Here is a 25,157-nt window from a genome sequence, read left to right as displayed (position 1 = left end):
TCACTTTTTATTTTACCACTTTGTCGGCGTGATTGATTATACATATTGGTACCAAATTTCAGCTTTCTATTGCTAACGGTCACTGAGATTATCCGCGGACGGACGGACGGACGGACGGACGGACAGACAGACAGACATGGCGAAACTATAAGGGTTCCTAGTTGACTACGGAACCCTATTTTATTGCAGTGGCAACATCGTAGTAGTTTTTTTGGACTCGAATTAGCAATTGGGTACATCCTATCGGCGATTGAATCGATATTGTAAGTAGTTCTCGAGATAAATATTTAAAAATGTGTCAAATGTATAGATAGATAGACTGAGTTGTTCTTAATGGACAATTTTTTTTCGATAAATCTAGTTAATAAGTTATTAATAATAACACTTCTATAGTTAACTAAAATTCCCAAGTTGAAAGGGGAGCTCCTTTCCATTTTAGCATTTTCGCTACCGTATCCTCTTAATAGGATTCCCTATTTTGTGTTATTATAATAAGAAGTTCAATATTAGTAACATACACGATTGGTGTGTGTGAAGGTCTCTAATCAGCATCAGGCTCTCGTGGCTGCCCATGGGCCACGTGCAGTGTCCTTTATGTATTCTAATGCATATTTGTAATGATGATACAATTTATAGTCGTTTACTTGATATAGAAGTCTAATTTTAAGAATTTTCGACCTATTGTTTTCGATCTATAACGAGTATGATAGTTTTTTTCCGCTACTGTAATACACTAATTAGTCAAAAGACGTAACAGCAATTGCTTTTTCAATGTAGATAAAGGTACTAAGCAAAGGCTTAAATCCTCTAATTAGCGTTCATGACGCGGCTCTTGGGAATTACTAGGATCTAGGTATTCTAGATGGTGAATGCGCTTTGGTCTGTAGACGAAAATTACTTAGAAATCCCTCAGCAAAACGGCAGAGAAGGCAAAGCGGTGGGACTTGTAAAACTTACGTTTAATTTTGGCGCAATATTTTCCATATTGATTACTAGATGGCTAAGGTACTCGGGTTCGCTCTGGAAATTCATTTGAAATTGTGTTGTAGATGGAACATAAAAATAATCTTAAAAGTTTAAAGTTACAACCGTCTATGGGAAGTTTCTATAAGTATTGAATTTTCTTAACAGTTCTAAGAAACGTGTAGAGAGCGAAACTATACAGAGAGCGTTCTTCAGGTAATAAGGTTTCGAATTATTGTCAATTTTCTTCCATACTTTACATCAAGAAACTCCCTCGCTACTATGCTATTTTGAAGTAAGTCACTAATTTTAAAGTTCGCAGTTTGGTGCATTTGCAAAATGTACGTTTGGTTGTAATGGATTAATGGAATTGAATCAGTATTTTTTGAAAACAGCAACTGTTGTTTTTACAACACATCGTTTGATTTATAGTTTGAAAGCTTTTACTAAGCTTTGTTTTCACTTTTTTGTATTTTTGGTAGGACATGATTTTTTTTCTTTTAGACCGAGCAATACGCCCAAATGCAATTAAATGCTAATTATTAAATTTAAAACTGCCTTCCTACGTTTCAAGGACAGCGTGGTTCCCATGGCCTCGGAGAAGACTCAACAACGTTATCCTTGAAACAGCGGAGGTAAGGTTTGATAACTTAATTATAAGTGTGACTATGGATACGTTACAATTTTAATTATTTGTAATAATCATGAAATTTAAATTAGTGGCTTGGCCAATAGCAATGAAAGCGAGTGAATAAGTTTTATTGGTGAATCTTAGATTAACTCTTACTTTGAGACGTGTCATTACAATTTGATAATTCTCTTATGAATCACAATTAGATTCTATAGTTGAGATTGATTATTAATTCCAAGCGTAGAAAAGGCAGTATTTTTTTACGTTAAGTACCTTAGGAGTATTAGTAGGTATAAAAAAATACATAGGTATATGTATACTCATCAAACAACGATATACCGCACGATCTTAATACATACCTCTGCTAAATACATACATTACTTTCAAAATCCCGAGCACACTTAATTTAATAAATCCCTATCGTTCATTTTATATGACTTAATTAACATATCCTCAACAGCCTTAAAGCTCGGCCACACATGCGCGTTTTGAGAGCGTAGGCGGAGTGTTAGCGGAGCGCAATGACAGCGGTGCGCCGGACGGACGCTGGCGTTGCACTCAGCGGACGCCGACGGGAACTAACGAGCGCGGATTTCGTTTGGAATGCGCGTGGATTGCGAGCGGAACCTGCGGAACGCGCGCGCATTCCGCTCCGCTAACGCTACGCTATCAAAACGCTTTATGTGTGGCGGAGGCTTTAACAAAAATAACATAAATAAATAAATATTTTGAGGACGCCTTACACAGGTCAACCTAGCCCCAAATTAAAATATTCCATGAATGAGACAAGTTTCAGCGGCTCTCTTAGCATTTAAGCATTATTTGGATTATAATGTCCTTCCTTATAAATACATATAAGTACGCTACTTTTATATTTATAATAAAACTCTGTACAAATCCAGGGAGTTAACGAACAAATGAAAAGACTAACTCTAAAGTAACTATATATCTCGTATAGTGTAAATTGCTGGTACTTACTTACTTTAGGGCACAAAGCACCAAAGAGTTTAGTCTGGCTGGACAGGCCAACGACTTTGTCTAGTCTAGGGTGAAAGTCAATTTAAGCGTTAGTAATTGTGTAGGCTGATTATTGGTCTGCATAACATTTTATATAATTTAAGCTTCATGTAAAAATTTATGCCAATTATATTTCAATTTGATATAAGTACATACAATCATACATAAGTAGTAAGTACATAAGTTACGAATGTATATCTATTCTTTAATCAATGTCACAGTTTCGTTTTCTGTCAACCCCTTATTTGCCAAGAGTGGCACTGAAACTTGAGTAGTTTCATGTGCTCTGCCTACCCCTTCAAGGGATACAGGCGTGATTGTATGTATGTTGTATGTATGTATTTATCATAATACTATTAAGACAGTAAAAACCTCGTAAACAGCAAATATATTAAATAAAGTAATCAAGAGTTATCGGCCGCCCGTACTGAAAGCGGGACCGTAAAGTTGAAAATGGACATTAAAAAAAAAAAAAAAAAAACCTTATAAGTGAAAAGACGCAAAGGTAAAAATATCGTAGGACTTTCTCAAATAAGGAGAGTCGTGTATACAGTAAACAGGTATTGTTATGTTTTTTTCCTCCCGTGGGTGTGTTGTAAAAGTCTACTGTGGAATATGAGTACAAAGTTGTGGTGTGGGCGAAAGGCTAGCAACCTGTCACTACAATATCATAATTTGATATTCTTTCCACTTGCAGGGTTAGCACATGATTGGCGCGAGAGTATGTCGCCGCGAGATAGATCACACATATTTTCCTAATTATATTAATGACTTAAGGACCTTGCTGCAATGAAACTTGAGCACTTATGTATAGGCGATGTTTATAATAGAACTACATAAAGGTATTGAAGACTAGTGGACTTACTAGATTCTCACTTTTTAGAGTTCGTATTTAAAAATAGCGATGTTTTTACAGCGATGAGATCGTGCGTTTGAAACTCAAAAATCAATGGCAATCGTCGACGCCAGACGCCGACAGAAATGCAATCTGGCTCTGTCGCGCCAATACGCAAGAGAGATAGAGATAAATACGAAAGGGATATTATAGCGTTTGTGCATTCGGCTATGAAGTTCTTACATGCTCAATTGCTCATATCTTTCCCACCAAAATGGTTTAAAGTATAGCGATTAAAAAGATACTTACAGTCTTCCGTGATCTGAAGCTCGATTTTATCCAAATCGTCTTCATCATCGAAGTCGGTCTGCACGGTGACGTCTCGCGTGTACTGCTGCAGGGTGATGACGTCGAAAGGCGCGCGCTCGTCGGGGCTGGGCGCGCGCGCGCCTGGCGGCGCGTCGTGCTCGTGCCGCGCGCGCTTGCACGCCGCGCAGCCGCACAGCGAACCCCGCACGCGTAGCAGCCATACTAGCCCGAACAGCGCCATCCACGTTGTCATACTGACTTTAGCACCATCACGCTAGGTTGCACTGTCACACGCCATTGCCAGCCCTCACTAAGCTTTAGCTTTTGTGTTTTTGCACAGGCATTTTATACGTCACTTTCACTTTTTATAAAAAAAACACATTAGTCTATTGAGTTTAATACCCATTGGTCATAGACCTGGGGAATAACTAAAATAAAACATGGCGATAAAGTCAGTGTCAGAGATATGTTTGGTGTGTGTCTGACCCCTAATCTACCTATGCGTAGTTAAGAAATTTATTTTTTCTTTATTTTAATAAAATATTGTTCTGTCCGTACCGTACCTATAGAAGCTACACCTGCTTATTCATAAGAACAAAGATTATGAACAAGTATTTCCGTAGGTAAGTAAAAAGTTGTATTTTGATATAGTGAGGGCAACTACCAGATCCCGTGCTACGCGAAAACGGTCTTAAAAGCAGAGATCGAACAATTGGGCGTCATTTGTTAGAAATGATGCCAAGAGTCAGATTACTGCTTATAAGACCTTCCATCGACTTCAAATTATTGACATGAATTATTTTTACAGTTTTTAGTAAAAATTATGCCAATTGATCCCATTCCTATACAACAAGAGCAAAAGCTGGAACAAAAAACGGAACATACTTTTCCCTTAATTTCACACAAAACCCTAACAAATGACATACTTACTTGAACCTTCCTCATGAATCACTCTATTCAAGTGAAAAATGCATGAAAATCCGTTTAGTATTTTTTGAGTTTATCGCGAACATACAAAAACACACACACAAACACGATGGGGGACTTTATATTATAGGAGTAGTTGTGTATAAGGAAATAGCGAATAGTCATAGTAGAGAAATTTTAAATTAATATCCAATGTGCCAGTTACATTTCGCAGCGTAAGTAATTCCATTTTCCAATTAGCTTGTTCAAAAGTGAAAGCCTATGCCCGATTATTAAATGTTTAATTAAAACATAGGCTTTAATCCTAAAACAAACAAATGTTTTACTGCTAAAAATAAATGGCAAAACAATGTAATCTAAAACTTTTAGATGGAGTTTTGTACACAGTGAGACACGTGAATCATTTTAAACCGTGACTATCATGAAATTTATATTTTTAATACTCGTAATAAAAAAAACTACAGCGCTCTTACTAAGCTCTTACAGCGCCTTAAGGATCCACGGACCAACTCAGTTCTCCAAACAAAAATATGTAAACAGCGTTTTGGTTGGCAAACTCATTCACTCACTCACTGGATAGCAAAAGGTCATGGGTTCAATTCCCACCCGAGGCTATGATTTTTTTCCACTTTTATCTGCTGCTGTAAAACTTAGTAACGTATTACAGCGGGGCAAATCTCGACTGGGAGGCAAATGTAACTGGTCAATTTTGACATGTTTTACAATGTTTGCATTATTAAATAGAGTGTCCACCGGTTACATACTCGTATTGCAGGCGTGTTCAGTGGATACATGTAGAACTCAACATCATAGTGTAATAATGGAAAAAATGGACTAGTTACAATGGCCCCCCAGTCGAGATTTGGCCTGCTGTACCTTATGCGAAATTTGACCGAGCTTGCCAAGGATTCGTAAGATTACTTACTTAAGGTGGCTCGCCTAGGTTACCCGAAGCTCAGGCTGCGTTAGATGGCGTTAATCTGCAAATTACCAGTCTTATTTTTTTTGTGGAGTCGTACAGGCATTTATATACTTTCAATTATGCTTCGCGAACATTTTAATATTAAAATTGACGTATTACAACAAACATTCAACTTCTCATTGTAACGTTAATCCCCTTAATGTAAATAAATTTACTATTTTACACTATTTTTAAGTACCACTCACACATACAAACAGTGTTTTTGTATTCCTTCTAGTCGATAATTTCACGCGGCGACAGCTTGTTTAAATAGCCTTGCGGTAAATACGTGCCATCGCATGATTTGCATGGAAGTACTGGGTTCGAATCCAGGACTTTTTCTCTTTTTTTTTTTTTTTAATACTACGTCGGTGGCAAACAAGCATACGGTCCGCCTGATGGAAAGCGGTCACCGTAACCTATGGACGCCTGCAACTCGAAGAGTGTCGCTTGCGCGTTGCCGCCCCATTAGAAACTTGTACACTCCCCTTTGCTGCGTATGCACAGCAAAAAGGAGTGTACAAGTTCAAAGGAGGGTTTGGGTTGCCGACGACTCAAAGGACAATAGACGGAACAAATTAGTTCCGTAAGTCCTCCCGTCGTCAGCACCCCGCACCCTCGTTGAGCTCTGGCAGCCTTACTCACCGGCAGGAACACAACACTATGTGACACTATTTTTTGTTCGTCGAACTCAGAATTTCTAACATAATTATCCTAATCTGATATTTTAAAAAAAATCCAAAAAGTATAGATAAATTTTAGTTTCTAAACTACGATCCGAATGATTTTTTCTCTAATTGTTTATTTTTGATGGAGCAAGGGTATTCAAATCGCTTTTGAAATCTTAAATTAGTAAATGAAAATGCAATAGTTAACTGAGTAACGTAATGCTTTAAAAACTCAAGTGGACTTTTTTTATCTAAGGAGTGATTTCGATAAAATATTTTATATTTAGCGAGGGTATTAAAAGTTGTGTTTCATATCTCAACTTAATAAATAGAAAATCAAAATGACAATAAAAAAATCAATATGTTCTCTAAGACAAAATTGATACCTTCGGCTCTCCATTCTTGCTCAGTCAATAAAAAAAAAACGAATTTATATCCAAAAAAATACAAAAAGTTTATATAATCCTGGGAATCGAACGCACCTTCACGGCGTGACAGACGATTGTTCCCCAACGACGCCATTACATAACACGCTGTTACCGACGAAATTGGGCTATACATATATAATTATTTAAATATAAATAATAATGTCAAATCCATACTAATATTACAAATGGGAAAGGGTGTGTGTCTGTTTGTTTGTCCGTCTTTCACGGCAAAACCGGAGCGACGAATTGACGTGATTATTTAAGGAGATTTAGTTGAAGGGATGGAGAGTGACATAGGCTACTTTTTGTCTCTTTCTTACGCGAGCGAAGCCGCGGTCAAAAGCTAGTTTATTATAAATGGGAAAAGCTGGTTACTCTATAATCTGAAGTGGAAGAATTCGTTGTTTCACCAAAGATAATTTGTGTTTGTTTGTTTGTCCGTCTTTCACGGCCAAACGGAGCGACGGATTGACATGTTTTTTAAGTGGAGATAGTTGAAGGGATGGAGAGTGACATATGATACTTTTGTCTCTTTCTAACGCAAGCGAAGCCGCGGGCTAAAGCTAGTACAGCACGGGAAGCATGGTCGCGCGATAGACGATAAAATATCAGGCCGTCCCTGTCGCACTATTAGTAAGTGCGATTATAGGGACGGCCAGATGTTTTATCATTTATCGCGCGACCATAATTGCCTGCCTGGACCAGATTATATTGATGATAATTATTATTTGTAACCATTTAGTTAATATTGTCTTCAGTTACCGCGATAGTTACTCATGAAATAAAAACTATGAAAACGGATTAAATCGTGTATAATGAATTTACAATTTATCCCGACGTTTCGAACACTACAGCGTTCGTGGTCTCTGAGCTCAGCGGGTGACTGAGGAAAAATTACAATGTGCAAAAGCTACCCACATACCTACATACATATTCATATATATAACTATTTAGTTGTTGAAGAAAAACATTCACACAACAATAACATAGGTCAACTAGCTCAGTAAATGTAAGGAAGTCAGCACATTACTAATACTAATACTATGCCACACTATGACCTATGTACCTGACCTGACGTGTAATATTTTATTTTATCAACAAAGGCATAATAAAGATTGTAATGTATTTTTGTATGAAAATAAAAAATAGGAAAGAAATATAGTAAGAGTCTTTTTTAATAGAATATTTATTCTATTAAAAAATAAAAATAAAACTTAATAAATCCAAAAAAAGTTCAAATTATTAAAACTTAAATGTCTAGAGAAGGTTACAACATTTAAATACAGTAATATTGAGAACTAGACATAAGTTGTGACCGAATATAGCGTTTAGTAGTATCTAACAGTGCAAGGTGGTCCACATTCCTCGAGTCCGGAACGAGTGGGCGTCGACCACTTTCCGAGCCCTTACCGTCCCACTTCCTGGTATATACTTATATATATAGCTGCTTGAGACAAATACGTCCCGTATAACTTTGAGATATGTGGCTTCCAACAAAGCTACGTATGAATTTGAAGTATCTTACAACTCGAAATGCGCCGATATTTTTTTTACAAATCTGCAGTTCACAAACGTACTTTGTCGGATAGTACTCCAAATATTTAATTTAGCATACCAGAGATTTGATTTTGATTGATATTTTTTTTCCACGCTTCAACAGTACACACGTCATGGAAATATTTGATCTCATCTTATTTGCTTGATTCTATTACGTGTGGATTTTGGTTATATTGTGGTTTTATTGTATCTTTCCGTGTTTATTAGGGGACCCTTCCAGCTACACTTGACACCATAGAGATCATTTCTGTATGTAAGTAGTTATCGTCCACTTGAGAGCTATCTAGTGCCTACTTACGAGTAGGTAATAGCTTTTTCGACCATCTAAGTCGAATGATAGATAGAACTATAGGGTAACGCTTTTAATATATGTAGTGAAACATGACTGTGATACGTAGATGCTAATGCGTTAAAAGAAATATTTTATTATTTTTCCACTATACTAAGTTTTGACGAAAATTTGCACTTCATCTTGTTTACATAGTCGGAAAGCATTTTGGTGTCTTATGCCCGACTGTTTTGATTACCTCTAGGTCGTATTTATTCGCCGGTTAGCCATAAAATTTTATTAAATATGAATTTTTGAGCTTACGGTGCAGTGCGTAATAATTAAACAAAGCATTTAATAACTTCAATTCAAACTTTATTAAGCTCCTTTTAGCCACCACACAAAAACTCCAAAGGTTATATTAGTAACCGCTAATTATAATTGTTTATTGCGGAAGTACCTAATTTGTAATATTTTTAAGATATTATTTTTATAAATAAGTTGTCTTGTAAGTAAAATGTCTGTAATTTCTTAGACAATAAAATTTATTTAAGTGTCAAAATGCTGTGTTTGCGTCAATCTGCGTTGTACTTAAGTACCCTTTACAAATAAAATGGCAAAACTACTTTACGTGTCGGTGTTCGCTCCGTGTGCTCCGGCCAAAGATCACCATTATTCCGTCATTATAGAAATGGGTTACAGTTAAATCAATATCTCCTTTTCAAATAATCGATGATCATTGATCATTCAACAGATAGTCAATAACAATAACGACACGAGTAAATTGTAGTAGTAGTAAACACTTTATTGCACAGAACAAATTACAAGTACAGTGAATTATTATAATGGTTATGCACAAAGGCGAGCTTAGCCCTTCAAGGGATCTCTTCCAGCTAACCTTAGAGTAACTGCGAATAATTGTCACAATTAATTCAGTTAACAATATACCCATTTCCAGCAAGAAGATTCGAAAGACCTATAAAGTGATAAATGTGGAGAATAAATTGCCGCCCCAAGGTTATAAATGACTATCCTTACGGTAAGAGACTATGAAAGATATCAATTCGTCACAAACGAGCGAGAATTCCTCCCCACGAGAATAAAATTAACGTTAAGAAAAGAGGTCAAGTGTGACATTTGAGCTAATGTAAAAGGTCTCTTTGGTATTTATATCCTACAGGCAATTAATTATTTGTAATTGAGCCCATATTTTTTTTCCTTACAACTCAGTACAACGAAACTGTGTCGATTTTGTTTCGCCACAGCCCACAATATTCCTAACAAGTATAACAGATTAGTTTTGAATTTTTAAAACAAAAATATAAATGGGGTAAAGGAATGTTTAACTACATTTACAGATATTCAGTCATTTGTTTCGGGATCTTATTAGTTTTTAAACACGTTGACAGGTGTCAATTCTTGGAATACAATTTATAAACCGAAAACGAAATCTCCCTTGTATTCAGATGACTACTCCTTTCAGCGTAGACTTAATATGAGCCGAAGAGAAATCAGCTTAATAAAATAGTAAAAATAACATGTTTCAATGTGTACATGTAATTTGAGCGAAATTATTTAGGTATAATACTAAGAGGGAACCCTGAAAAGCGCCAAAGGAATTTCGCGGTGTTATCAATTTTTAAATTTGTGAAAGCTTCCTGATTCTAGTCTCGTATTTTTTTTAATGTCTGTGCACAGCGGCTTCCCTTAATAGTCCGAGACAACGAAATAAAAGAGTGAGGAATTTCAAATTATGAATTTAATGCAGAGTGGAAATTTCTGTCTATGCGTTGAGTATTTCTATTTACCTACTGCTGAAGCTCCAGACATGATGGCCTATATTTGAGACATATTTATGTGCCGTAATTTTAGTATGATTGAAGTTTTAAATCTTACTATTCAGTTAATAATTATAACTGTGTCAATTTCTTTGTGCCTGGTGTCTACGCCAATTACTGAGATTTGTTACCAAGCGGACCTCAGTCGGTCATCAGCTAAGGCAAGATATTGGAATTACCCTAAGAAGAAGAAACATAATAAATTCTTAATTCGATCACTATATTTACCATTTTACCATTTTTATTTATGGAAAACGGCACGATAGAAAATGCATTCGGCTTTGTGCCTAACTACTGAAGCTCTGAGAAAAAAAAACTCTTATCTTTCTACGCACAATCGCATGAATTGTTCACATAACAACATTTTCACATATCTATTTATTTTATTGATAAGAAGTACATTTGCGACAGAAAACTCGACAGCAAAATCTGGTTAGGAAAGATCAGGGATAATAAATAGCATCTTCAATTTAATATACGAGCAGTTTCATGTGTCGTTATGGCGGAGCTTTGGTAATTATTGTTGACGCGTGTTCGTAATCTGTCGTTAAGTAACGCTTCCTTACTGGGAATTAATTATATTACCTACTAAATTGTGTAGCGTCACGTTTGTTTTATCATCATCATTCTCTTGCCCTTATCCCATTCACTTGGGGTCGGCGCAGCATGTCTTTTTCTTCCATACATCTCTGTCACTCGTCATCTCATCATTAACTTGTTTTAGTTCCATATCATGTCTCACACAGTCCATCCACCTCTTCTTCGGTTTTCCCCTCCCGTTACTTCTACCACCTTCCACATTCATTCGTAATATCTTTCTCGTCACATGCCTTTCATCCCTCCGCATTACATGTCCATACCATGCTAGTCGATTCGCTCTTACTTTTTCAACTATCGGTGCTACTTTCAGGCTTCCTCTGATATAGTATACTCATTCTTTATCTTATCCATTCTTGTGACGCCACACATCCATCTTAATATTCTCATCTCTGCTACATGCAATCTCTTTTCATCCGTCACCTTTAGGGCCTAATTTAATAATATATTACGAAAACTCCTTAGGTGAAGCTTTGTTACTGAGATTGTTTTATGTAAGTACTTAATTAGAAGACAAGTGATCCATTAATTTACTGCAAAATATATGTTCAACATATAAAATTATACTTGTATTAGAAACTTTCACTTGATTAAGTTGTTTTATCACAGGATTATAGCAACAATGATGCAACAGGATAACAGTATTTAGGGGAATAACAGAATACATACATACATACAATCACGCCTGTATCCCATGAAGGGGTAGGCAGAGCACATGAAACTACTCAAGTTTCAGTGCCACTCTTGGCAAATAAGGGGTTGATAGAAAATGAAATTGTGCCATTGCAGTGACAGGTTGCCAGCCTCTCGCCTACGCCACAATTTAACCCATATCCCACAGTCGCCTTCTACGACACCCACGGGAGAAAGGGAGTGGTGAAATTCTTAACCCGTCACCACACGGACAAACACAACATAATGTATGCCGTTATGCTTTATATGCCGCTATTAATCTAACCTGGAGGGTCAAAATTCATCAAACTACGAGTTCATACTTACATGTATTTGTATATGTCACCGTAAAATTATAAAAACCGTTAGTTTATAATTTCACTAGCGAGATTATGAACTAACGAAATATTGTGAACCGTAACATACAGTTCACAATTTGACGGATTATTTTTACGTTAGATTATAATCTAATGAAGCGAAACCGTCAAATTGTAAACTGTCATGGCGTCGGAACGAAGCTAGCGCTCTGATTGGTCGGTTTTATAGTAGATCGTTCTGTGGCCATAGAGTGACTGACACAAATAGACACTGCAATCATATGTCAATCAAAAACCTCATTAAACTTTTATCATCAAAATTCGATATATTCTTTAAGGAAATGGTCGAACTCGCCAAATAAACAAAATTGCAGTTACTTTGCTTATTATGTGGCGGCTTAATTGGTATATTTCTTGTGATTTAATATTCCGTTTTCAAAAAAACAAACCGTTAGTTTATAATCTTACTAGTGAGATTATAAACTGACGAGTTATAGTGAACCGTAACGTTCACAATTTAACGGATTATTTTTCGTTAGATTATAATCTAACGGAGAGAAACTGTCAAATTGTAATCTGTCATATGCGTCAGGAGCTAGTGCCCTGAATGGTCTGTTTTTAGGGTTCCGTAGTCAACTAGGAACCCTTATAGTTTCGCCATGTCTGTCTGTCCGTCCCCTCTAACTTTTGAACCATATGTTTAAAAAATATGAAAAAAATCACAAAAGTAGAACTTTATAAAGACTTTCTAGTAAAATTGTTTTGAACTTGATAGGTTCAGTAGTTTTTGAGAAAAATACGAAAAACTACGGAACCCTACACTGAGCGTGGCCCGACACCTGGTTTTTTTTTGTTAGATCGTTCTGGGCCCATAGAGTACCTAACATAAATAGACACTACAATCACAGATGTCAATTATTAGTACATTACTCTTCTTTCAGTCTTGTTTTGATTTATCGACACCCGTTTCAAACTTCCTCTTTTTTGCACTTATTGTATCGTTCGACGTTTTTCAGTCATACATATGGCCCTTTAAACTTTCATATGGGCACATAATTAACTACATTTCGCACTAGGTGCCATAAAACTGCATCATGTGTACTGTGTACTGAAATATACTTTTCAGTACAGATGGTGCTTTTTTTACGCACTAGTGCGAGAAGTGGTCCATTATATGTCAGGACGGAACTTCGGAGGGCCATCTGTACTGAAAAACGTCGTACGATACACATGCGAAAAGAAAATTTGTAACTTGTATCGTGGCGTGTCGTTTTAAAACATTAATTTATCGCCACTCGTTTCTAACTTCCTTTTTTACGCACTTGTATCGTAATGTACTATTTTAATATATTAATTGACATCTGTGATTGTAGTGTCTATTTATGTTAGGTACTCTATGGGCACAGAATGATCTAACAAAAAACTGACCATTCAGAGCGCTAGCTCCTGACGCATGTGACAGTTTACAATTTGACGGTTTCTCTCCGTTAGATTATAATCTAATGAAAAATAATCCGTTAAATTGTGAACGTTACGGTTCACCATAACTCGTCAGTTTATAATCTCACTAGTAAGATTATAAACTAACGGTTTTTTTTTCGAAAACTGAATATTAAATCACAAGAAATATACCAATTGAGCCGCCACATAATAAGCAAAGTAACTGACAATTTTGTTTATTTCGCGAGTTCGACCATTTCCTTAAACAATATATCGAATTTTGATGATAAAAGTTTAATGAGGTTTTTGATTGACATCTGTGATTACTGTCTATTTGTGTCAGTCACTCTATGGCCACAGAACGATCTACTATAAAACCGACCAATCAGAGCGCTAGCTTCGTTCCGATGCCATGACAGTTTACAATTTGACGGTTTCGCTTCGTTAGATTATAATCTAACCACAGAATATATAATAGTACAAGTACAGAAGGCCCACTGCTTTGATGTTCACGAAATGCCGCCTTTTAAATGCCTACAAAATTCTAACAAAGAAACGAACCGCACGTGCGCAGCGTCGGACGATAGGGTTGCCTATGGATTAAAATGAATTAATACTCAGATAAAATGTTACACTATTATACTCCAGTCTTGTGTAATTTGTAGGTATATAGTTATACAGTAGGTATTTATATATTTTTGTTTAAGCTCCAACATCACAAGCCTTATTGAACTTTTCCGTGGGACTTAAGCAATAGTAGATCTGTGTAAGATTGTCCTATTTTATTCATGATGTCTATTTAACTAAGCACTATTAGCCATTCACACGCCGACACCGCATATAAAACTTTAAAAAATCTCGCGACGTAAAGTAACAATAGAAAGTGCGAACGTGCGTTCCGTGAGAACGCGCGCCACCCCTGACTAGGCCGCGAACTCGCGGCCGCCAGCATGTACTTGTAGCGCGGCGATAGAATCGCGGAGTGAGCCGTCCCTGATCTAACGTAAAAATAATCCGTCAAATTGTGAACTGTACGTTACGGTTCACAATATTTCGTTAGTTCATAATCTCGCTAGTGAAATTATAAACTAACGGTTTTTACAATTTTACGGTGACATATACATGTAGTTTGATGAGTTCCAGACTCCGTAGCTGAATGGCATTTCGCTACGCACACTGTGCAACAAGGTTATGAATCGTGATTTGAAATTGATCTGTACGTATTTTCCACGTGTTTGCCAGTATTTTAATCAGGCGTTCAGGATAGAAATGTAATTATATATGAGCTGCAACTGCAATTGTTTGTGGAGATATAATTAAATAAGTAGCTACCTACTTTAATTAGGTACTTTTGGACTACTAAAGGCCACTTGAACCACTCGCTTAACTCAAGGTTAGTGGGCTGTCAACTTCCATATAAAATGGTGGGTTAACCCTCCATTTTCAGTGGTAGAAGTAACCCTAAGTAGCTGTCGTAACATAACTTACGGACACATAAACATAAGTATATCATGTATATTAGGGTGGAGCGAAAAAACACTTTTCTGGAATTAGCAAACCTAATAGTTATCAATCAATGACCCTTAGTCTATGAAGCCTTTGTGCAAATTTTAAGCTTTTTAAATCAACATATTCTGCAGCCTCCGCATTAGGTTTGAAATTTTGAAAATCTCATATAAACCTGAATATTCAACTTTCAGATAAAAAATGTTTTTCGGCAGTATTATGTTCAGTATACATTTTTTCGCTCCCCCTAATGTATATATTTTTCAAAGTCATTACTACTACTCATTACTGTCATATAACGGAAAATAATTTGGTTCTTTTGTGATAAATTGATAATTCAAACCATTTGTGAATATTCAATGAATTTTGCGAGAGATGCTGATTTTTAAATAAATAACAAAATGGAGTTAAATATTATAACCGTGTGCCATGCTATCCTGAGTGGTGTTCCTGAGTGGAGAAGGAAGAATAGAAGAAACCCGACTACAGTAGCGGAAAAAATAGTATTAGTAGCATTCACTATTTTGCGTTTTTATAATAAGAAGTTCAATGTTAGTAACATACACGATTGGTGTGTGTAAAGTCTCTAATCCGCATCAGGCTCTCGTGGCTGCCCACGGGCCACGTGCAGCGAGTCCTAAAACTCGTAAGTATTCAAATACATATTTGTAATGATGATACAAATTGTGAGTGTGCACGGGAAAACGTCCCAACTTTGTCGATTGCTATAAAGCCGCTTTGTCAGTTTATTCATATAAAAATACAAGTAAATCTCGCCTTAATGGTAACCGACAAAGTGGGACGTTTTACTAAACACACTCACCAATAGTTGTTTACTTGATATAAAAGTCCAATTTTAAGAATTTTCGACTTATTGTTTTCGATTTACCAGTATGATAGATTTTTTTCCGTTACTGTATGTACTGGAAGAAAACTGACTTAAAAAGGCAAACCTCACCATGTGTCGCATTATTACACTTTAATACGGAAGATATTAATTTAGTATCTTAACCCTTACTCTGCCGAAACAACCACACATCCCTAACCAATTACGGGGTTAACTAATTAGATGCTAAAGTTTTGCTTTGTCGCTCTGTGCCGCATCAAACATTTTAACACGGATTACATTATACTATAATGTCAATCACTGCCTGATTATGTTATAATTAGGCAGGCTTATTGCTCTGACCAAACGTATGTCAGAAGAGCGCAAATTCATCATTTTCGAATTATTTAAGAATGCCCAAAACAGTAAAATTTGCCTGTCTGACAATTATTATGCTTTACGTATCTCTTGCCGTAATATTATCAATATTTATCGAAAAGACATTAATAATTAAATGACCATGTACATTTTATTATACATTGATGGTGGTTTAATTTAAATGGTCTCCGCACGTCGTTTCCGAATGCTGCATTTGCGCAAACACTCACTCACCCGCAAACGGCAAATTTCGAATATTAGCCGAGCTAACTCAATTTGTCTGCGTCACTTTACGTCACATTATACTCAATTGATTTCTAAACCGACGACAAAGGTTAACAAATTGTCCCCCCCCCCCCTCCGTCTGTAAAAAGGTTTTTTTCTTTCAAACCATTGAGATTGATTTTAGGCCGTTAAGATCAGAAATTAAATCGGAATCCTCGGCGCCTCCCGTTTTATTTTAATTTTATGCATTTCAAATTAGTTTTCCTTATAAATCGAATTTGATCTAATCTTGCTCTTAAACCTTCATCGTTTCATTTATTCATGGGCGGACTGTTTATCTAAGACACTGACTTTTTATGATTTACTTTACTTTTTTCATTTGAATACCAACCTACTACCGATCACATACATAGTATGAACAACGTCACAGTTCAACTCGTCACTTTACAAGCACTGGTGTAACATCACTGAAACTTAATTTATTTTCAGTGAGATATATGATTCGCGAACGTAAGTGAAATCCGGACATCGGCGGGACGTCTTCCCGCCCCGGTCTCTGGTAGGGTACTGAATGTTACTGATAGGGTAGGGTGGTTTACGCATGCGGATGATGGTGTGCTGGATGCCTTTAACCCTGACGAGTGAGTTGAGTGTTTGATAATGAAGCTCAGCTCTTAAACGGTTTAAGAGTCGTGAACTTGCACGACTCGGTTTTTGTTTTCCACCGTGTGTGCTCAGAAAAACATTGCTATTTTTAACCCCCGATGCAAAAACGACGGGGTGTTATAAGTTTGACGTGTCTGTCTGTCTGTGTCTGTGTGTGTGTATGTGTCTGTCTGTGGCATCGTAGCTCCCGAACGGATGAACCGATTTAGATTTAGTTTTTTTTGTTTGAATGCTGAGTTAGTCGGGAGTGTTCTTAGCATGTTTCATGAAAATTGGTCCACTATATCGCGGTCTGGGGGATTTTTTTCAAAATTTTAAATTTGGCATTAGGTTATACATGATGAAAATTATTTTACAAAAATTTTAACTTGGATGCACTCAATCTATTGCTTGATCAAATATTCGTATAAGTAATTATACAAATTGTTAATTTATGTAAAATATTCAATACAAATGTGTAAGTAGTTTCCTAAATTATAATTATAGTTATACGTACTAAAAACCACGACAAACGTAAAATATTACTTAGGAAAGTCTGAATTCTGAATATATCAGTCTGAATGAATTTCCACTTTACTACTGTACCTACTTTCTAAATATTTTATGTACATACTTCATGATTGTTTTTGTGCTTATGTGAAAATAGTATTTTATGCAACAGGCGTTTAAAGGAGGTCAAAAAAGACGAGTGGCGTGGGTAACAATTTGAGGCGAAGCCGAAAATTGTTATTAAGACGCCACGAGTATTTTTTGACTCCGTTAAACACCGTTGCATACTAGTATTTTATGCAACAGGCGTTTAAAGGAGGTCAAAAAAGACGAGTGGCGTGGGTAACAATTTGAGGCGAAGCCGAAAATTGTCATTAAGACGCCACGAGTATTTTTTGACTCAGTTAAACACCGTTGCATATAATACTTTTTCTACGACCATGCACTTACTTTTGAATAGTTTTCTAGAATAACTTTCGTGAAATTCGCACTGTTTCCTATAAGTATTTTGACTTGTCCTCTGCAATGTTTCTGCACTCACCCTGTCGCTCGCACTCCCCCGCGCCGCCGCCGTCCGCCCCCGGCCGGCGCCCCGCGGCCCGCTATATCCCTTAAAGGCTACCTAACTATTCTGTAAGAGCTATATCGTATGCGTGGGTGCGCGGGGCGCCGGGCGGGGGCGGGCATCTTTTATGTAGGGTTTTAACAATCTATGCACGACACGGTAAATGACGAATAACAACACGGGAGTAGAAAAAATACTTTTTCTACGACCATGCACTTACTTTTGAATAGTTTTCTAGAATAACTTTCGTGAATTTGCACTGTTTCCTATAAGTATTTTGACTTGTCCTCTGCAATGTTTCTGCACTCACCCTGTCGCTCGCACTCCCCCGCGCCGCCGCCCGCCCCCGGCCGGCGCCCCGCGGCCCGCTATATCCCTTAAAGGTTATCTAACAATGCTTTAAGAGCTATATCGTATGCGTGTGTGCGCGGGGCGCCGGCCGGGGGCGGGCATCTTTTATGTAGGGTTTTAACGATCTATGCACGACACGGTAAATGACGAATAACAACACGGGAGTAGAAAAAATTCGTAAACGTTGAAATCAGTATTTGTGCTGTTATTTAAATCTTGCAGATTGTAATAATAATGTTATTTATTCTACATGACATCAAAGCTCTCAAAACGAGCCTCTACGTGTTAGATCTATTTTAACCCCACGCAAGCTAAATATCGAAAGCTCGACAAAAAACTTTTAGGTAATCACAGTCAATACACCGTGTTTCACTTAATACTAAAAACCTGAAAACCGTTTGTTCAGAATCGAGAGTAGAATCGATTGAGCTATATCAGGGGCGGCTCACTCCGCAATTCTATCGCCGCGCTACAAGTACATGCTGGCGGCCGCGAGTTCGCGGCCTAATCAGGGGTGGCGCGCGTTCTCACGGAACGCACGTTCGCACTTTCTATTGTTACATTACGTAGCGAGTTTTTTCAAGGTTCTTATGCGATGTCCACGTGTGGAATGGCTAATAATGCTTAGTTAAATAGACATCATGAATAAAATAGGACAATCTTACACTGATCTTATTGATTAAGTCTAACGGAAAAGTTCAATAAGGCTTGTGATAGTTGTGATGCTGAAGGCTGCAACAAAAATATATAAATACTGTATATATACCTAGAAAGTAACCAAGACTTGAATATATAGTATAACTATTTATCTGAGAATTAATGCGTTTTAATCCATAGGCAACCCTATCCTCCGACGCTGCGCACGTGCGGTTCGTTTCTTTGTTAGAATTTTGTAGGCATTTAAAAAGGCGGCATTTCGTAAACATCAAAGCAGTGGGCCTTCTGTACTTGTACTATTATATATTCTGTGGCTATATCTTGATGGGGGTAATATTTTTAATTAAATTAGTATGATTAGTTATTTTTTACGTGCCTATTCTATTGTATTCGTAATACAACATTGTGTATATCGCATTGCTAGAGGTTGTTTACCTTTTTCAGTATTTAGGGGTATTAATACTGGCTGGTTACTTGGGCGATTATTTTTTCCGCTACGAGTTTGACGTTGTTTGTCAGTTTAATCTTAATGTTTATCATAAGTCATAACAAATGGAACTCGTACCTAATTACAACCTTGTCATTCTGAATATTGGGTTTAAATTTGCTTACTGCGATTACCTGTCCAATTTGAAGTTTACTGTGACAAAGCTTTAAAGTGTTTTACAATGACATCTTAGCTGTCTATTGGTAAACCTTATGTCGTTGCAGTAACGTACACAAATAAATAGTTTTATGGTTTATGATGGTAGTTAGCAATTATTTTATTGAGTGTAGAGCTAAAAGTCAAGCAGAGCTGTACAGAAATCTAAAAATTCAATTAAAAAAAAAGTAACCATCAGATTAAAATATGAATACTCTAGATGACTTTAAAAAAATAAAAATCTGTTGGGGTGTCTGAGGTTTTACGTTGTATAAGTTCAATGAAACTAACCAAGAATCATTCAAGACTCTTGTAAAGGTAAGTAGTCTTTTTTTAATGATTTTCCATTGACATAGAAACAAACAAACAAAATTTTCCAGTAAAATTTAAACGTACTTAAAGGTTAAGATGCAGTGCTTTATACTCGTTCCTTAACCATTCCCAATAGGTTTAATTTAACGTTTATTTTGTTACGAGACTTAAAAGAAATGCACTGAAACTACACAATTAAAAACCTGTTTGTGTGTTTTCGCTTAATCGGAACACTAGTTAAAGGTTTAAAAACGATTTTACTTTTTCTGATCTCTGGCTACGAGAAATAATAGGTATGGTTAGGTACCATGTCATGGTAGCAAATATGTTGTACCTACCTTATCTAAACATAACTTTATCGTAACTAATTATATTATTTCTGAAATAGGCCTTATTGATAACCTTCAAATAGGTAGACACTATTTATATTCCTCGAAGTACCTGCCCAGACAAGCCTGTGTGCAGAACGACGGCATTTTTACGTCATCCGCATGAAATATTCGACTCTGATAATTATGGTTTGGCGGACAAATAAAATGACAAACAAAATAACATGACAATCAACTGACGATCAAAAATTTCATTTATCGAGACTTATACACATATAGAAATGTAGCTATAGAAATACAAGTAATACTCTTCTTCAACTAAATTCAATGGAAATACATATATAGCACTATAATTGGCATGGCAAGAAATCAATGCCCGAAAAGCCCGTGTGGTGACGGGTTAAGAATTTCACCACCCCCTTTCTTCCCGTGGGTGTCGTAGAAGGCGACTATGGGATATGGGTTAAATTGTGGCGTAGGCGAGAGGCTGGCAACCTGTCACTGCAATGTCACAGTTTCGTTTTCGTTCAACCCCTTATTTGCAAAGAGTGGCACTAAAGCTTGAGTAGTTCATGTGTTCTGCCTACCCCTTTATGGGATACAGGCGTGATTGTATGTATGTAAGAAATCAATGAAAGCACTTGTAAAATCTACAGAAAGATATATTCTATTATGCGTCGACCTCCCTTCTTTGCATATTTGCCATATTCTAATCCCGGTATAAAGGTTCTAAATGAGAAAGAAAGTCTCACCTGCTGTCAAAATGCCTCTGTATCTAAAATATGGAGGGAGTAATAAATTTCTCGGCAGGAAAGCAACAAAGTATTACAAAGACAAGGATAGTACATATCATTCCCTCGCAACGTCGTAAAATGCAGGTCTGCTGAAAATATTCCGACATTTACCACAAGTCATTAAGCACACGAGTGATAGATTGTAATATCGCAAAATTAATATTTTTTAATGACGGATACGATCTTTTTGGAACGTGTGCGGTTTGATGGCATCCGTCACCGTGAGAAGTTTGAAACGAAAGCAATAAATCATAAAATTCTCCGAGAAACCGATACCGCACAGTTTTATTGGAAAATTTCGCTTCGACATTAAATTCTGGAATGTTACTCGTGTTGCTTCTAATGGCGGCTTAAATTCTGTCGTCAAAGGATTTATGAAATGGCTTTGCATCTGCGTTGCAGTAAAATTTCGAACAATGATTAAAATTAACTTTAGTACTTATTACTTTCACGTTCATACGACTATACTATGTATGTAAATAACAAAAACAATGACCCCTATCGCAGATTTTAGATTTACAATTTATTCATATGCAAAACAATAAAACGAAGTACAAACGCATCCATCATAGCGAAAACCTTTGATATTGAATCTGCTAACACAGCGACCCCGAGCAAGTTATTTCCGGAGCAAATGTACTGATACAGATACAACAAACAGCATCGATTCCTCTTCAATTTACATCAATCGATGCGGTGAAACGAATACGATTGTGTGTTATTTTACTCATCTTTAAATTAAGATGTGAGTTACATTTATAAATTACACTGTGCTATTATGGGGCGCGAGTTTAAATATTGCAAACGCTTGCTGTCTTGGGTCTTGTTTTAATTTATCGCCAATCGTTTCTAATTAACTCTTTTTCACACTTTTATATTGTAATTTACTAATATGCAAGCTGCCTAGTCATTCTTACTTACCAATGCAATGTCAACATTGTCGTGTCATCCCATTACTTGTGTACCCATATTTATTTGAAAGGGATGACACTTAGTTTTGCCATTTTTTGTCGGACTATAGGACGCATTAACGACATATTCTGGTTCATTTATGTTACTCGTATTAAAATCCTGATCACGTTTTGACAATCCACTGCTTTTTGTACTAAATCTAATTTGATACAAGAATCTATAGGAAGGAAGAAGCATTCATAATTCATTCATGTATTTTAAAAGATTAAACATCACTTCCGGCAGCTGAACTAAGACTAGGAAATTTTGCAGCGATTTGCATCAGTTGCAAAACTAAGTTATGGTAATCTGAATATAAGTTTCAGGCTTGAGCGGGTAAGCTTTTCAATTTTATTGGAAGATCTACGGATACTTTCCAGCCTCCACACCAAAGGAAAATCGAATTAATTCACCTTTTTAATATTTCCTTTGATTTAATTTGATTCGAATTCAGGTGTCGCTAATGGATCGCGAATGAAACAATCGTTAAATATAATTTATGCGTGAAGTTAAATCTATATTTGCAAATTGTTGACTCAATAATTATTTTTTATATCCCGAGCAGAGTTCCGATTACACGATTATTTGTTAACAGACGATAAGGTATAGTAGTTTCTAGGCTAATAAATAGGGATAGAAAGTTTTTAACTTCTTAGTACCGCAAGATCATAGGCACAATCAAACGGTGTCTGTCTGAAGCGTTTCTTATTGTCATTGAATTTGGAACTATTTGGAATGCCACAACGCTTCTGTTACCAAGTCACCGAAAAGTCCATAAATAGGCTTGGATGTGTTCCAACTCGATCGTGGGTTACTGTAAGAGAATTGTCTAATCGAATAAGGCTTTTAGGCGGGTGTGTTGTCGCATAAATGGTGGTATATATGTACCTATAGCGGCAAGAACGTACAACTTTCAATCCGGAGGATCTCGTACCAATGTTTTTTTTTGGAATTTATGATTGAAATGTAATTTTAAATTTTTAGTCGCTTTTCGATAAAGGAAAACCTCGTGAGTTAACTGGATTCTGGGTTGGGATGTCACATGGCAGTCGCTTACGTAAAAACTAGTGCCTTAGCCAATAGCGGGGTAATCCCCCGGTAGGGGTACCTAATTAGGTAGTTGTCAAGGTGGACCCCAAATAATGCAAGGTAGGATGATGTTGTCACGTCACGGTTTATTTTAAAATAAAAAAACCGGTCAAGTGCGAGTCGGATTCGTTCACCGAGGGTTCCGTACAAACCTTGTGAGCGTCAGAATGGCGGGTGTACATCAAGCAATCCTGGTGTGGTATACGTGAGGAGTTAGTGCCAGCAATGTGCCAAATGTGCACCAAAATTCGAGCAATGTGCTCTTTAAACTCCAGAGATATTTAAGAAATTAATGATACCCGCCATTCTGACGTCAGGTTGGCGGGTGCACTTCCAGTTCTAGCTAATGGCTGCCTACTCAAGGGTGAAAGTACTGCCTAAGGTTAGTGCTCGCAATGTGCTTCCACATGTATGAAGCACAAACTAATTCAGAGAGCCGTTGAAGAGTAATATGGGATTGAATAAATATATCTATCAACGCCTGCTGAAATAAAATGGCAATGTTCATTGCCTGCAATGCAGCATTAACATGCAGGCGCTTTACACAAAAAAAGTGATACACATACGATGATTACTGGATACTAAACGCATCGTTAGACATTTTTTTATTATTATTAGTAGAGTTGTGTTACTTATACGAGTATAAGCTAAGGGTTAAGTCACATCTATCAGCATCGAGTCACATTTTGTGTCATGTCATGAGAAATCGCTCGTTAGTATGAACATGCGTAGTTCGTTAATAACGTTTGCGCCCAACAGGTTCACAATGTTTTATAACTATTCCAAATTTCATATCGATAGCATAAGTTCTCGAGATATTTAACAATGTGACAGACGGACAGACAGACGGACAGAGTCGCACCATAAGGGTTCCTGTTGTACTTTTTTGGTACGGAACCCTAAAAATTGTGTATGTACCTGACTATACATAACTGGACCCTATCCATACTAACATTGTAAATGGGAAAGTGTGTGTGTCTGTTTGTTTGTCCGTCCTTCACGGAAAAACGGAGCGACGAATTGTCGTGATTTTTTAAGTGGCGGTAGTTGGAGGGATGGAGAATGACATAGGCTACTTTTTGTCTCTTTCTAACGCGAGCGAATAATAATTAAGTTATTGTGCGGTGAGTCCTCGAGTGAATTAAAAACCTAGTTAAGAGCGATTTCGCACTACGTCTGATCCGAATCCGATCTGAATCCGATCCGAACCCGTGAAAATAATATCCGTAGTAGCCATATTTATCAATAAATAAATCATCCAAATTTCTACTGCACTATCAGATGCAATTTCTTTACACGTCGATTCTCAAAGACGTATTAAGCTTTCAAATTAACTTTAACGCTAGGCACTTTGCTCCCACTAGCGCTAACGAACTCAGAGAACTTAGAGCAATACACAGAATAAACATCAATATTAAACAGTACTTTGACTTTGCAATAATTCTTACAGATAAAGTATAATGCAATAAAGGATTTTATGCAAAAATCTGTGAATATCTTCCTAATCAATCAAATAAAAAAATGTAACTGTAAGCATGTTGATGTTCAGATAGGTCAGTAAATTATTCAGATTCCGAATTAGTTACCAAAGCTAAAGAGACGCTTGCAAATTTAGTTGTACGTATGTAATTAAAACCATAAAAATCACAATTTGTCATTTGCTTTTATCTTGCCATCAATTCGACTTCTTGAGTTCAATCGTTTGCCAATACTTATGTAGTTCTTTTTTTAATACTACGTCAGTGACAAACAAGCATAAGGTCCGCCTGATGGAAAGCGGTCACCGTAACCTATGAACGGCTGCAACTTAAGGGGTGTCACATGCGCGTTGCCAACCCATTAGAAACTATTACACTCCTTGTTAGGTTGCCGACGACTGTAAAGGAGTGTATAACTTATATAGTTCAACTGGGCATATTATAGCATCTCTTAAGCATGTGGAATGTTT

The 25,157-nt window shown here is 36.8% G+C and overlaps 1 protein-coding gene across 1 annotated transcript in view; it reads right to left on the bottom strand.

The window, feature by feature from the left end:
• LOC125224646 (disks large homolog 2-like) overlaps positions 1-4,008 on the bottom strand; it is a 54,711-nt gene extending 50,703 nt beyond the window's left edge. Inside the window, exon 1 of the mRNA XM_048128074.1 lies at positions 3,756-4,008. Coding sequence (XP_047984031.1) covers positions 3,756-4,008 — 253 coding nt within the window. The remainder of the gene's footprint in view (positions 1-3,755) is intronic.
• Positions 4,009-25,157: the final 21,149 nt, after the last annotated feature.

Source organism: Leguminivora glycinivorella, chromosome 3, assembly GCF_023078275.1.
Source record: "Leguminivora glycinivorella isolate SPB_JAAS2020 chromosome 3, LegGlyc_1.1, whole genome shotgun sequence".
Taxonomy (NCBI): Eukaryota; Metazoa; Arthropoda; class Insecta; order Lepidoptera; family Tortricidae; genus Leguminivora; species Leguminivora glycinivorella.
This window is presented reverse-complemented; position numbering and strand designations above follow the sequence as displayed.